At 41.8% G+C, this 15,065-nt stretch overlaps 1 protein-coding gene and 1 long non-coding RNA gene across 5 annotated transcripts in view; one reads left to right on the top strand and one right to left on the bottom strand.

Moving 5' to 3' along the window:
- The window catches only part of LOC118751559, a 27,705-nt gene extending 13,629 nt beyond the window's left edge, over positions 1-14,076 (bottom strand). The window contains exons 1-3 of the mRNA XM_036486381.1: positions 13,405-14,076; positions 4,424-9,578; positions 4,211-4,298 (exon numbers count right to left, since the gene is read on the bottom strand). Coding sequence (XP_036342274.1) covers positions 4,211-4,298; positions 4,424-8,876 — 4,541 coding nt within the window. The 5' untranslated portion in view covers positions 8,877-9,578; positions 13,405-14,076. The remainder of the gene's footprint in view (positions 1-4,210; positions 4,299-4,423; positions 9,579-13,404) is intronic.
- Positions 9,476-15,065, top strand: part of LOC118751560 — a 25,742-nt gene continuing 20,152 nt past the window's right edge. The window contains exons 1-3 of one of the 4 annotated variants that reach the window (XR_004994555.1): positions 9,476-9,624; positions 10,528-11,044; positions 12,617-13,213. This is a non-coding gene — a long non-coding RNA (uncharacterized LOC118751560). Of the gene's footprint in view, positions 9,625-10,527; positions 11,137-11,160; positions 11,361-12,616; positions 13,214-15,065 lie in introns of those variants that run through there. The other 3 variants (XR_004994556.1, XR_004994554.1, XR_004994553.1) reach the window with 3 other exon arrangements.

Here is a 15,065-nt window from a genome sequence, read left to right on the forward strand (position 1 = left end):
AATACTGACAATAAGCAAATAGTATAAGGAACTGCAAAATACTTGTACTGGTGTATTACAGAAATATCAGTCACTCAAGTGGCATCGCATTTGTTTCACGCTAACGCTTTCGCTTTTCAACGCCTCGCCTTCTTCTGCTTGTCCTGAGTTAAAGTGAATCTGTAGAACCACATAAGTTTCGCCCCCGCTTACCACATTGTTTTGTTTGCGCACACCTTTCCTCTACCTTTTTTGTTATCCAACCACCAGCTGTTGTGGCTAATACGGCGTAGCATTGTGGGTTTATTTTCCCCATTTCTGCCATTCCCAACTTCGTTGAGCAGCGCATTAGTTTACAACACTATCTGTTGTCTTCGTCGAAAAAGATGTCTTAACCTGCATTTATTTGTGGTCGTTATACAATTCCCACACCTGTCCGAAGTGCTAAGGCAACGGAAGGAAAGGACGTGCTCCCGCAGATGCTCGCAATTTCGACTTTGCGTAGTAAATGAAAAATAAGAGGGAAATTTATTGCATAGCCATTCAGTATGCTTTGTTAGGATAAAAGAGCGGATTTGTCAAATACGATACGAACTGGGCAGCATTGCTAGAAATATGAGTATGTACTCGTAGGTAGAAATTGCAGAAACGAATGACGCTTTAAAAGACGAACTTTAGTTTTGAGGACTTATTTAAGTGCATATGCTTGGACCTGTCCTTAGAAGGAGACGACATAAACAAACAGTTTTTAGTGACAAGGCTCAACTCAATTCTAAACAAAAAAATAAATTGCGTTATTGTAGTCCTTCCCAGTTTTTTTCGAAATTATGTCCTCTCAGAACTTCTGTTTCAGGATTTCTAATTAATACCGACAGCTCGAAGATGGATAAAGCTGATGAAGGTGCTTTAGATACAGCAACTGTTTATTTTAAGCAGCGATTCGATTTTTTTAGACGTGATTGTTTTAGGCGCGACTCGATAAGTAAGACAGCCAAGCTTCTCTAAGAGCATTAGGATTCAAAATAATAAAGTAGAAAATTATTTGGGAAAGCCGCATAATAGATTTTCTGGGTCTTGTCACTCTTATTTTATTTCCCAGGCAGTAGCCGTTGAGATAACCAACACGGCTTGGACATTCGATCTAGAAAAATTGACGAGTATGCCATACATACGGACCAAACGGGACAACTATGAATACTTAGGGAATTAATGCACTTCGTGAGTTTCTAGCGATGGACTATTCCAACAAGTATTCTCGGCTGAAATGATTGGGGTAAAAAGATGGTGACATTTTTTTGTAACATTTCAAATTGTTTTCCTTTTTGGGGGAACTCTATAATTGTTTTCGCAACTAGTTATTTTTATGTAACATTTATTCACTGAAAAAAAGTAATATTTTCCTTCAAAATTGCTACATTTACTACATTTTGCACTAAAACAAAACTAATTATAGTCAAATAAAAATTGAAAAATCGGGCTCAACTGGCCTGTTGCAAATTTCGAAAGCTTTCGTAAAAAAATGTATCAAATTGATTAAAAAATGATGGCTCCGGTGAATTATGAACAGTAAATGACAGTTTTGAACCACTGTGCAATGGGCGATCTAGTGGGATCTTCCTCCTTTTGCCACTAACAGAGGAAATTCACTACGGTTAAGTCTTTACACACGTCTACTAAACTTAGCCTGAGCTGAAGTCTCACGGCCTGTTTTGCTAACCCAAAGAAAAGAAGAAGTTCATAGCAGTGAAATCTGCTTTCAAAGGCCACTTATCGAACTCCTGAAGATTTTAATTTAACTAACGATAAGAGGAGTGGGAAAACAAGTTCTATTGGAGCAGTGTAAACAGCTCAAGTCACTCTTCATGCGGCTGACCCAGCCCATTTTTGTTTGACTCTACTCATTTTAAGTTGCCTTAGAAACGGCAAAGAGGAGCACACGTACCTGCGAAAAGGTGCGAGTAATTGCTACTCCAGCCAGTCAAAGTAATAGTTTAAGTGTAATTTGCTTCAGCCTGATTGAATATCAAAAACATTGCTCAGCACTTATCGGCGATTTGTTGCAGACAACTTGACTGCTGTTGGCACCGTTGCCATGCGACTGTCGGCGCAGAAGCATTGTGACAAGCAACCAGGCGTATCATCCACATACATATACTTGTACATACTTATATACTTATATGTACATACGTGTAACAATGCTTAGCCAAAGGCTCAGCTGCAAATTGGTTACGGTCCCACGAAGCGTAAAGGAAAAGGTGCACAGCGCTGGCGCAAAATACCCAGACCGGAAAGTGAAAGCAATCAATCTTGGAATGTGGAAAAAGGGTTTGAAGCTTGGGGCCATTTTTACCATTGACAGCGGCGACATACTTGCAAATGCTTTAAGGCTTTAAAGGATTAAAAAATGGTTTAATGTATACATGTATTTTGATGAGCAAATCTCACGAGTTGTTACATTTTTCGACAAATACGTGTTTTTGGTAGAAAATGGAGGCATACTTATCTTAGAAAATGCATTATCTTCAGTTTTTTTTTTATAAAGAACAAGACTCCGACGCGAAATTGTGTATAATTTAACACGTTTAATGTAGTTGTTGTAGCGGCTACAACAAACCCGCCCAGATCGGCAAGACCCTGAATCGTTGTCGTCAAGCTCAACTAACGGGAGACCCAAGAAGCGTGCAGCCTCTATAGGGTCCGTCTATGGGGACAGAGGCGTCAGTTGAGTGGGGTTTAGTGCGCATGCGAAGAGATGTTTCGAGTTCAACCTGCTGCAGTGGCCAGAGCGAAGTTGGGCTAATGTGGTCAGAGTCTCCCTAGGCAAACGACGCTCGGACTTGCCCAAGTCAGTTCTGGAGTCTAAGTAACTTAAGGCCTGCCGATATGCTGTCGGGTCCAGAGCTTTCTTTATGAACCTATCCGTGCCTTCTGATATGCCTTGGCGAGGGATCCTCTGCAAGCAAGTGTCTGTTCGGCTGTCCACGTCTGTGGCTCCCTACTAAGAATTGGTTGCAGAGCATTGTGTTGTGCCGCTTAAAGGGGAACATTTGCGCTTCGTCATGCAAGTGGTGTTGTGACGATATCAGAAGACATCTGGTCACTTTCCATCGGACTTGGTTCGTCATCAACGTGAATACCCAGCTGCAATCTAACCTCCTTCGTCCAGGTGGTGAAGAGGGCAGCTGAGGATATTGTAGGGGGGAGAGTTAGGCTCCTTGCAGTGAAGAAGTAGTGAAGAAGTGAGAATGCTCGGAGGGGTAACCGTTTACTTTCGAGCACAAGTCATCAGTTCCATTCCCAGCATAAAAGACAATTGGTACTCCGTCTGGTGGTTGAGGGAGCTTAGAAATATTAAAGTAGTTGAGAAAGAACACCACCCTTTGGAACCCCCCGTTTTATTTTCCTGGGTTTAATCAATTTGTCTCTAAATATTAATGACGAGTGTCGACCACTCAGATTATTCGCTGACCACCGTTTGAGTCTTTGTGGGAGAGAGAACCTCTATGTCTTCTAGTGGCGCGGAGCGACTGACGGTTTCAAACACTTTTGACATAAATATCTAACGCTACTAGAAATGTTCTCTCGCAGGGGTAGTGCTCTTTACGTAAACCATACTGATGCTTCGCAGGGATGAGGTGGTTCATATAATGGGGGAGTAGCGAGGCCTCTAGTGTGTTCGCTACCGGGAGAATGAGGGTTATCGGACCATAAGACTCTGCTTTGTTGGCTGGTTTTCCCAGTTTGAGCAGTAGGACCACTCTGACGAGAGTGGCCATTGACAGGTTGAGGACCTTGGTTAAATAAACAACTCCTGTAGGACCCAAAATTTTCAGTATCAGCATGCATATTCCGCCGGGTCGCATGGCTTTGTAGGCTTTCACCTTCCCTATGACTACCCGAACTTCACGAGGCAAAATTGTGCAGTAAATTAATTTAATTTGACTCTTGTGTTTATCGGATTTTTTTTTTAAATCTGCATAGAAATTGTCCACATTTCATTCCGCATACGCTATATTGCCATTTTACATTCTAAAAATCCTTCTGTCCTACACATTTGTATACATATACATACACATGCATGTTTACTCTGGAATCCCACCAAATTAGTCTGTCTCTTAGAACATTTGACTTAGAAAAAATGCAACCACTTTGTATAACTCGCTGTACTTCATCTCAAATATACTGAAATAATGAATAGAATATAACAAAAGGCTTTTCGCTCTATGCTTACCACATGGCACAAGTCAGTGAGACAGTCAGTACAACCGGCAGCAGTACAATGAAAACTCCAAGTACCAGCGTATTATGATTTTTAAATACTGCAAAGAGAGATTCATTTTTAAAGTCAGCTAAGAGGGGTCTTCAAAGAAATGTATGTTCTTATTTGTTTACATAAATATAAGTACTATATGTACATAGGTATTCATGCTTGTTTTCAACTTACCCAACTCGATTGCATTCGGTTCCTCCAACACCGAGTAGGCGGTGGCATTGCTCATACGCTCAGTGGATGCTCCAGCGTAACTGGCATTCGCAAGCATCGACAAAGGGTACGTATCGTTGCCGCTGCGAGCTAGTAACTCCTTTAGTTCACCGTTCTCCATGGCATTTAGCATCGCTGCGGCTGTTTGGCCTGCCGCCAGCATCTCACCGGAGCCCGCCACATCAGCGCTCAGCTCATCCTTTCGCAGATTACTTACGCCATGGTTCACCGTGAAGTGCGCATAGTCGGCTGCATGGTGGGCTTTGTTGTTGTGCAGTGCTGCTGGATTGCCGAACGGATAAGAACCCTCGACTCCATCAAATCCTCCACCGCCGACGCTCTCGTCTATCAGATCGCCACCATACTGTACGGAAGACTCCACGAGTCTGTCGACGTCATTGCCATTTCCATTGCCATTTTCCTCCAGCATGTTGTTCTCGTACATGCCTGAGTGCGGCTGGTTTGCTTCGTCGGGCATGAAATCGATTTCCTTGAGTTCAATTTGCGGCGGCAGCTCACCTATCACTGGCACACCAATCGACATTTCTGGCAATATGGCTGGCTGTATGATGACGTCTGGCGTCAGTGAGGGCGCTGCAGCCGCTGAAAATGTGGTTGTGGGACCAGCACCTGAGGACTGCTCCACTTCCACCACCGACTCGGCAATGTAGGTAACGTCTAAAGGGGGTGCCTCATCGCCTTGATTGCGAAATATCTTAAGTGAATCGGCGGTGTTGCGTAGTGGCGAAAGAATTATGTCTTCTTCATAGTGATGCTGTTGCGGTGACAGCGACAACCGTTCGTCCATGCTGGCAGCGTTCGGACGTGTGCTGGCTAAGTAGTTTGCCGGAAAGAATTGATTTTCCAATCTGGTTTTCCGCAACTGTTGCTGCTGTTGTTGTTGCTCATAATCTGTATTTGCGGTGGGTAGAGACTCGCCCACCTTTACTTCGGTGTTGGAAATGTAAAAAATTGTGTCCGAGTCGCGATCTATGGTCGGCTTACGCGGCGGAGGAGGTGGGGGCAAAGGTGGTTTTGGCAGCGCATTCTCTCGCTTTAGGTCTGCCAAGAAGAGTTCGTCGGACATTTGTGGCGGTTTCACTTTGACCTCAGGTGGAAAGTATTTGATATCCTTCAGCTCAATATCCGAATCGGAATCTGAGCGAAATGTAAATATCGGATTGGCATTTTCAGCACTAACCGCACCCTCAGTGCTATTGTCGCCGGTATCGATTATCTCTACAACTAAAATCTCATCGCCACGTTGAACGTTTTCTCGAGCAGCGGAATCATTGCTGCCCGAAGAAAGTGGCTTCATCGAAATAGCTTTAGCGGTTTTGGCCATCAGTTCATCTATGGGGTTGGTTCTTGAGCTGCTGCCTGTGTAATCTGGCTGCCGATATGAAAATTCTAAATCTTCGCTCTCATTGCCGATGCCCTCAGATACGTTAATATGTATCTCGATTGCTGCTGGTTCGGGCTTACCGAAGGCCACACTTAAATGTGGGGCCACACTTGACTCCTGTGTGGCATAGTCGGCCCTGTCCACTACATATTGGGTGAAGCGTTCCTGCGGCGCAGCTGGTGGCTTAGTTGTGCCGCCGTGTGCATCCGCCTCAGCTTCCAGTGGTAGGGCGTAAAAGCCATCGCTATCCTTGAAATTTGTGGATGATACAATGGAGTCCACTGTGGAATCGTAGACTTCCACTTGAATGTCAGATATTTTTGACTCCGTTCGCTCATCGCCCAACCTCTTGGGAGTGCTGGAAAATGCTCGCGACTGTTGCTGCTTCTGCTTATGTTGCGATAGTTTTGATGTTTTTTCCTCACCTCCGTGCGTGGTTTTCGTGCTCAACGGCAGACGTGTGGTGCTGATCAATGTCTCTGGAACCTGGAACACAGTCGTAGAAAACATGGGTGTACTCTTTTCCGAAGGTACGTGTACAAAAGTGGTTGAAACAGGCGCTGGCGTTGAAGTTGTTGCGCTTATTGGATCGCTTTTCACCGCTCTATTCAATGTCATCGCCGGCGCAGCAGTGGTTTGCTCCACCAGTGCGGTGGGCGCAAGGATCTCCACAATGCGGCCGTCACGCAGTTGTGATTCTATGGTGGACTCGTGGTGTTGTTGTGGTTTCAGGTTTGCGTGCTTAACCGTAAACCGCATCTCCTCCATGAGAATGGGACCCAAATAGCCATTGTGTACTGGTCTTAGCGTGGGTGTGGCTGCCGTAGAGTTTTCTATATTTGCTCTTTGGTGTGGTGCGGATGCAGACGTTGGTGCTGGTGTGCTGCTAGTGGAAATATTTTTCACGCCAATGTTCGGCATTGTTTTCGTCAACACATCACTTCCGCCGTTATTGCCATTTTCGGTGGCTTTGTTTGCGCTCTTTAAATCATCCACAGTGTCAACAAGCGATGTTTTTATTGTCCCGGGGGCGGTCATATTTTCAACATGAAATTCCTCGCTCACACTGAGATCAGGCACGAGCAAGTAATGTTTATCGGTTAGTTGCTTCTTTCTTGTTTTCTTGACACCATCATGGCCATCATCATCGTCCGCGGCGTCAACATCGCCACTCTTGCTGCCGTTGCGTAATTTTTTCGCCTTCGAAATCGATTTTAAATCATGTTTTTCCAAGTCAATAAGTTTTATGATGCCATCACTATCGCTCGTACCTGAATTGTTTGCGTCTGTGCCTCTGCTGGTATCCTTTACGTCGCCGTGTCTGCCAATATTGGCTTCATCGTTTTGTAGCTCTCCCTCCGACTCGTTTCGCTTGGCTTCGCGGTTATCAGACACATCGTCAATAAAAATGATGCCGCTGTCCGTGCTTACCTCCGCTGTTGTTTGGATTGTCTGCACACTTTTTGTTGTACCAACAGATGGGTGTTCAGGTTTTTTAGTCGTAGTTGAAATTGAAGTAGTTGCCTCTTGCAGCATGTCCACACTGGTTGTCGCCGTGCTGACGTTCATCTTGGGTAGCCTTATTGCAGCGGTTGTGTTGCGCGCTGGTGGAATGGGCGTTTGAGGCAGATTATCGCCAACGATGACGGAGCTCATTTCCATTATTGCGCTGACGGTGACAGAATTACCGTTGTATGATGTTGGTACTGTCGAAGTACTTTGACTGACACCAGCAACTTCATCAGCTATCGGAAATTCGATGGTTGTTGTTGGCATTGTTTTTGCTGTTTGATGCTTGGTGTTGTTGGTAGGAAGTGCGCTTGTAGCTGTTGCGGCTGCTGTAGTTATTTGTTCTGTTGCTTTTATCGTTGCCGTTATCGCCTTTGGCAACGTTTCAATTTGGATTGCAATCATCGGCGCATTTGCTGTAGTCGCCGAGATTGGCTTTGTCGTAACTGCCAATGCTGATGTAGTTGCTGCTGTTGTATTTGGTGCTGCTGTTCTTGGTGCCGGTATGGATATTTCTTTAGTAGTTGACGCTGCTGTGGTGTCATGTAACTCCATAAATGCGGTCGTTGCAGTCAGTTCTTCTGCGGCTCTCTTGTCGTCTACTTCCGTGCCACTACCCCGGAAGCTTTTTAGCTCCGCAGCCGCACCTGACTTCTCAATGGGGCTTCCCGCTGTAATCCTGCTGACTGCAGCATTCGTAGGTGCCAAGGTGACTGCTGTTGCCGCCTCCGTGGATCGTGGCAAGTTGCCAGTTGCCGCAGACACAATGGCGCCCGGCGTGCTTACCTCGTCGTCGTTGTCGTTGTCGTCGCCGTTGAGTGCGTTGCGATGGCTGCCAACTAGCGATGGCGCGTTGGTGACGATAACGCTTTCTGAGGGCAATGCGCCCTCGCTTGACTTTGCGATATTTGCTGTGACTGTAGTCGCGACTTCTGTACTTTGCTCAAAGTGCTGTTCACTCTCAACTGTAGTCGGGTTTGTAGTGTGTGTGGTAAGTATAGGTATATCGGTGCTTGTGGTTATAGTTTCGACCAATCGACTAGGCAAAACTGTTGTGGAGCCTGCAATAGGCGCTTCCGTTGAACTCATGGATGCGACCTGTGTCTTCAATACCCTCACCTTACCTTTCTCCCTCTCCTTGGCCGCGTGTTGCCATTTTTTTCCATAATGTAATTTATATGATTTGCCTTTCAGTTTCGGCACATTTCCTTTGCTGCCGAGCTCATCAATGTTACGGCGCTCTGTGATTGCGCTTGCAGCCGCCTCAACCTTGGCAGTCGTGGCTTTTGCAGCCGCCGTGGTGCTCGTGCTGGCGTGCAGTGTTCTTGGCGTGATGCCAATTTCCGCCGACGTTACTATCAGCGTGGGTGTATTGCCCTCAACGCTGACCGTCAAATGGTGAGTGGGCGCTGTGTCGCCATGCCTTGCCTGCAACAGCAACGTTGCACACAGCCATATACCGGCTAATATACTACTGTTTACCAATAACCACCTTGCCATTTTGCTTTGAAAAACCACTTAAACTTGCTTTTTGTTGCCCAGCTGCTCTCGCCTTAATTTATTCTTTTGCAGTTCCACCCTACTCGTTTCGCCTACAGTTTATGAACTCACACAACTTGCTTGAAGTGCCGCGTACATTGTTGCCCCCATTTCTGTTAGAAGGAAATTACAAAAAAAAACCACACAAAGTGCGCGCCACATTAGTGTTGCAAGGTCGTTGGCGCGGTGCGCGTACGTTGCGCAACTCCTCCACCCCAATGATGGCTGTGCCAGTTGAGATAAAGTTTTCAACGCTGTAATGCGCGCGACAATGGCACCACCACTAACAACAAGCGCAACAACTGCAGTGCAGGGCGTTACTTTTTTTTCTATTACCCTCTATTTTGTTAATGTTTTTTGAGTCAGGCGAACGAAAATGAAAAAAAAAAAAAAAAAAAAAACGACTGATGCACTGAGTATTCTAGAAAAGTTTCCAAGTTCGTTATACACTCGTTTCGTTTTCGGCAATGGTGTTGTGGCGTATGCGGCGAATGCGTGCGTCCGTCCTTTTGTACGTGCTGCGCAAACTTTCTCGCCAGTTTATAAAACACGGCGCTGCGTTTGTCGATAAAGTCGCCGTTCTCTATGCAACGGTCTTAAGTATTGGACTCCGGTGAGAAGATGCTATGGCGTATTGCGAGTGCTGCTTGGTGGTACACGCGTCTGTGAACAAGAAAGGAATAGAATTGTTGAATAGTTAGTGTGAGAGGTAAAAAACGAAATTAGCAACAGAAAATTCAATTTGAATATAAATATGTATTTAAAAAAAATAGGTGAACAGTTCAACTGGGAACATTTATTTAGTTGGGTAAAATTGCATTGAAAGACGTTGTATAAGTAAAAGCACACCAATGTGTGTATATATGTATGCATATTCACATAACTACGATACCACCATTTTAAAAATCGCAATATCTATACTCGTATCAAAGGGACACACCTGTACTTCAACGCCAATTCTGAATATAGTTTTATGAAAAGTTTTTTTTTTTTAAACAGAAACTCGTCAGCCTAACGGTATCCATTAATAGAAAAAAGCCTTTTTATCGAATAATATATAAGCAACACCTTTTTTTTTCAATTTTTAATTCGACGATACAAATGCAAATGTATCGCCGCAGACCTCCCTTCAGAAGTGCATATACAAACAGTGTCATCATTCCATTATGTGTAGTGTATGTATAATGAAAATATTCATTTTTCACTTGATTTAAATACGAAAATTTTTAAACGGTAATCAAATAAAAAATTCTTATTTTTATAATTACAATTATAGGGTTAGGGTAGGTCTATTGTGCCCCCAATTATAGGGTTACCCCAAAACGAAAAAAATGTACAAAAAATTTCAAACGTTATAAATAAATTTTCACCAAAATTCAAAATTTTTTATATTTGCAATAATTTTAGCTATGGAGTTTTTTAGCGTATTACGTCTTAGTGCAAGTTACAAGAAGCTAAGAAATCTCATCGATTTTAAATAGTTTTTTTTTTTTTGTTGACATTTCGAGCACATTGTATATATGTATGTGGAAGGAAATGTTTACCACCGCTTATCAAATCGGTTAAGAATTCGAAGCTCTACGCTATTTTGTACCCCACTTTTTCATTACAGACCACTGTGAGCCGGCCAATTGCTACTAAAACAGCCCATCGTATTTTGCAAAAGAGAAAAGACGCATTTGAAAAGGATGTTTAAGGTAGTGCGTAATCAACGCTCTTAATTTTACGATGAATCATTCAGCGTCTACTAACGGAAAATTACATAAATGCTCCTGAAAACGCCACGACAAAGGAATCTGGTGGAACTAAAAATGTGCACACTATCGTAATCCACATTTTTTTGGTATTTTTCCTCAGGTTTAATTTAGTGGCGCCAAAGAAAAGACTTGTTTGCTCAGTGCATTCATCAACGCACAACCACTCGATGTTCTGAGCTCTAGATTTTGCCTCGATACATAAATTACTTGCAAAAATCGATGTCGATTTCGCAGCCCCAATTCGCTATTCCGTATACGGAACTATAGTATGCGCAGTTAGGCATAGTAAGTAGTTGCTGTTAACCTGAAAACTCTTCAAACCGTGGAACATCCATCGGAACAGCCAGCAACCAGTTCATTAGGATATCTTACGTGAGCATTTTAAAATATTTTTTATGATTGTTCCGGACAAAGTAATAAACATTTTTTTAATAATAAATTTGCCCACTTATAGCAGAGAATAATTTTATGTTTCTTATTTTTACAAGCTACAAAGCAGGATTCTCCATATTGATGTGGAGATAGATGGTATTGATGGATGGGTTGACTAGTCATATAAGAGTACATACTATGTATTTTCACCTTTGCGCCGATATAACAGAATATTATCTCCCATGCCATAAGACTGGTTTTAACTATGTCATATTTTGACACCAAAATTTGCCGACATATTTTGACACAACTTTATCTCCTTTATCCATACCTTTGCCATAATATCATTATGGGCCAAAAACTGACAGTTAGCCGATTTCGAAGCGTGTGTACACGACTAAAGACCTATCCTGATCCAAATCAATCGACCGCTTTTTGATCTCATTTGACAATGTGTTTTCTTTTTGACGACAAATGCCACTGAATTTCACATAGTAAAAACCAGCCTTTAGATTCAACTCTTCATGCGCAATGCCAAAATATAATAAGTAGCTATTCACACCTTCTTTTTTATTAGGCTACCTGGTTAAAATTATTATTCTGCACTTTATTTGATTGGTGCAAACTGAATGAAAAATATAAGCACATATCCATATTACCCCAAAAATCAGGTTCATATAAATATTTCTGCTTCAGTTCTAATTTTTCTGAGCAGCTCTGATTTTTAAGAACTGTCATTATCTCTCTAACGGTGGTCGCCAGAAGACAAACCCTTTTATATTAATTGGAGCAACCGAACCCGGGTTCAATTGGGTGGTAGTCTCTCATCTTACCATTCGACTACAGCGGCTTTCGCAGCGATACATATGGTTTTTATAAGCTTTTTCTGTTTATTTCGAGTTGGCTTTTAGATTTCGCAAAAAAAAAAATTGATATTTTTTATTTAACAAAAATGTGTTCTATAAGTAAATATAAGTTTGAGTTCGAGGTCGGTTTGATAAGTCAGTGGATTTTTATATACCCTATGTACCAACTTCCAATGCAACACTGCTCTTGTCGACACACATCTGTTAATAGGCAAGTTTAGTAAAAATAATTTTCATCAATTGCTGCCTTGAGGTTCTTCTCGAAAATGCCTCCGTGGTTTGGCAGTTGACGAATTTTTTGCTAATATATAGATTTAACCACCAAAATATGTGACAGATGAAGAAAAACATTTTTTTTTTTTAATCAGAACTTGGGTGTCTTGAAAGCATATAGAATTAATTTAAGGAGACTAATGGATGAATATTAAACCAACTAAGACTAGAAAGCTCTTTAAACTTTCGTCGATAGAGCACAACCTAGTCTAGAAGGTAGGAATAGCATGCAATGTCTATCTAAAAGCAAATCTTTATGCTTGGATAGCTTTTTCGAGAAATGACATTTGATATTTTCTTGCTGATATTTAGTGATAGGTAAATGAGATGAAAGAAATAAAAATAGTACGCACACGGTCAATTACGATATAAAAACTTCATACATACACATGTACACAGCCAAACATATCACACGCATTTCCATGCTTGCAAGGTCATACATGGGTTATAATCAACTCGGCATTAAGGTCCTTTTCGTGAGAGCGCAATACCCGGAGTAGAAATAAAACTCTTATGATTGCATGCCAATGAAAGTATAAACGAAAGAAGTCAGCTCAGCACAAGAGATTGGAAAAAAAAACGAATATCAAAGCAATTTCGCTTGCGACAGCATCAATTTTTTGTTTGTAAGCAGTTTTTGCCACTTAGAACCAATAAGCATAAATTGTTGGCGAATATTGCACAGCACTTGGACACTCCATGGTTCATTGCAGCTCAGACACAAAATGGAAACAGTGGAAAGGATAAAGGGAAATACAGAATGGAAGGAAACATATAAAGGCACGCAGTCCATTTTCTTTCAAATAAAACAAAAGAACCAGCGGGAGAAATACAAAAGCAACGGTATAACAGGCATGAAAGGGGAGGAGGGAGAAACATCACCATTATTTCCACTTCACTAAGATTTCCCGAAGGCGTCGTCATCACAAAACTGTTACGCTTGTGGATTTCAATCTGCTGCATTATTTGGGCTAAATACTTAGTTGGCGAAGTGTGTGAGTGTATTAGAGGAGGTACAAATTATTATGAAAAGATATGATGATGACAACAATTTGTTTTTTTTTTGATAATACTACTAGTGTACTAGTAGTGTCAGAGGAAAGGCTTGCGCTTTGAAACTGTATATTGTAGTTATTAAAGTAGTAATTTTATTCGATTTCGGTAGTCACAGTAAACATATTAAATTGTTGTAAATTTTTTATACTTTTCGCAATACATTACCTGATCTGAAGTGTGCGATAATCCTTCGGTAGTGGCTTTACAAGGTAATCCAGGTCCTTGTGAAAGCGAATAAGCGTTCATCTATTTATTTGGATACACAAATTTCAAAGACCTTCGATTTTCAAGGCTATTCACTTACGATTCCACATTTATTTGCACTCAAACACTTTTCTTGCTTTCAAGCTGACTTGACATTTGGAATGCAATGCAAATTATTTGTCAGATACTTAACACTTTCCCAACTTTTCTAATTGCTTCAAAAACACTTCACTCAAACTAACGCCAGGTTAAAATATTTATTTTCTCTGCTTTCACATTTGCATTTGCATTTGCATTTGCTCTAGCTTTGTTATACCGTCGGACTTGAAAACGCACACTGAGTTGTTTTGGCACACAATTTTTTTTATTGCAAGACAGTGTTGCATTTGGCATGGAAGTCAAGCTTCAATTAATCATATAAATATGTATGTACATATGTATGTATGTAGTATATTTGGCACTTCGTATTTAATAACTCCGGCGATGATAGACTTTTATAAATCATTCAAACATTTTCAGCATCCTTCGCCTTCCACAAAAATTCTTTAACTCCCACTGGACACTTGACAATTGGGTGTTTACCGTTATGCACAGATTTCGAAATCTTCCGCTAATTGCGACCAATAGCTCCAAGAAACAAACGCGAACTGTGCAAAAGCAAATTTCATCACATCCTTTTGCCGCAACGTTGCTGATAAGCCGCTTGGGCAGTAAATTTCGGAGACTGGAAGCAATGAACAGGAATGACTAGAAAGTAAAAACAAAAATATCTGAAATAAAGAGCGAGCGACAAAGGATGCTCACCGAGGACTTTCCATATACATAGATAGCGAAAAAGGAGCACGTGAGAGAGAGAGAGAGAGATAGAGAAAAAGCTAACTCCTCGAAAAGAGCTTTTGGTTTGTTTACATTGCTCACACAACTCAAGCCGGGACTACTTTTTGTATAGCGAAAAAAATATCCTTTGTTTCCATTTTCTTTCCTTATTTTTGGACTCTTTCGTCGCTGCCATTTCCTGCTAGCACCGATTAAACGAACATAAAAATTACGTGTTGCTTTCATATGCAGATGTACATATGTATGTCGGTATGTATGTATAACTGTAAATATGTTTTGCAGGATGTGAGTCCTGTGCGCTCGCTTATTTACAACACTACCTCACGTGACTGACTTTGCAATGCGTCGCAAATAACTAACAAATACATATACATATACATACTTACATATGTATGTATGTACTTCACACTCCCTCCGCTTTGGCGTCAATTGGGTCCTCCTGCCTGCCGTCAACGTAACAAAGTGTGGCGCCCAGCCGGTGCAAAATAAATATACGAAATAGTTTTCCTTCAAAACAACATTTTTACAATAACAAATACGCTTGTTTGCATTGTCGTCATTTTTGGGTTGGTCCAGCCAGGCATTCGCATTAGGCAATTTGCATTAGGCTGTGTGAATTTTATAATTATTCAAAAAGTTCAGGACTAACAAGTGAAAGCGCCAGGGTGAGACATCTAATTAGAATTCTTAAATGCTCATTAATTCAGCTCACCCTCAATTAGGCAGTGAATGCTAAGTGAATTTTGACATGCAATAAAAATGTAGTAAAACATATTCGTACATAC

This window comes from Rhagoletis pomonella, unplaced genomic scaffold, assembly GCF_013731165.1.
Source record: "Rhagoletis pomonella isolate Grant_MI unplaced genomic scaffold, Rhpom_1.0 Rhpom_scaffold_00799, whole genome shotgun sequence".
Lineage (NCBI taxonomy): Eukaryota > Metazoa > Arthropoda > Insecta > Diptera > Tephritidae > Rhagoletis > Rhagoletis pomonella.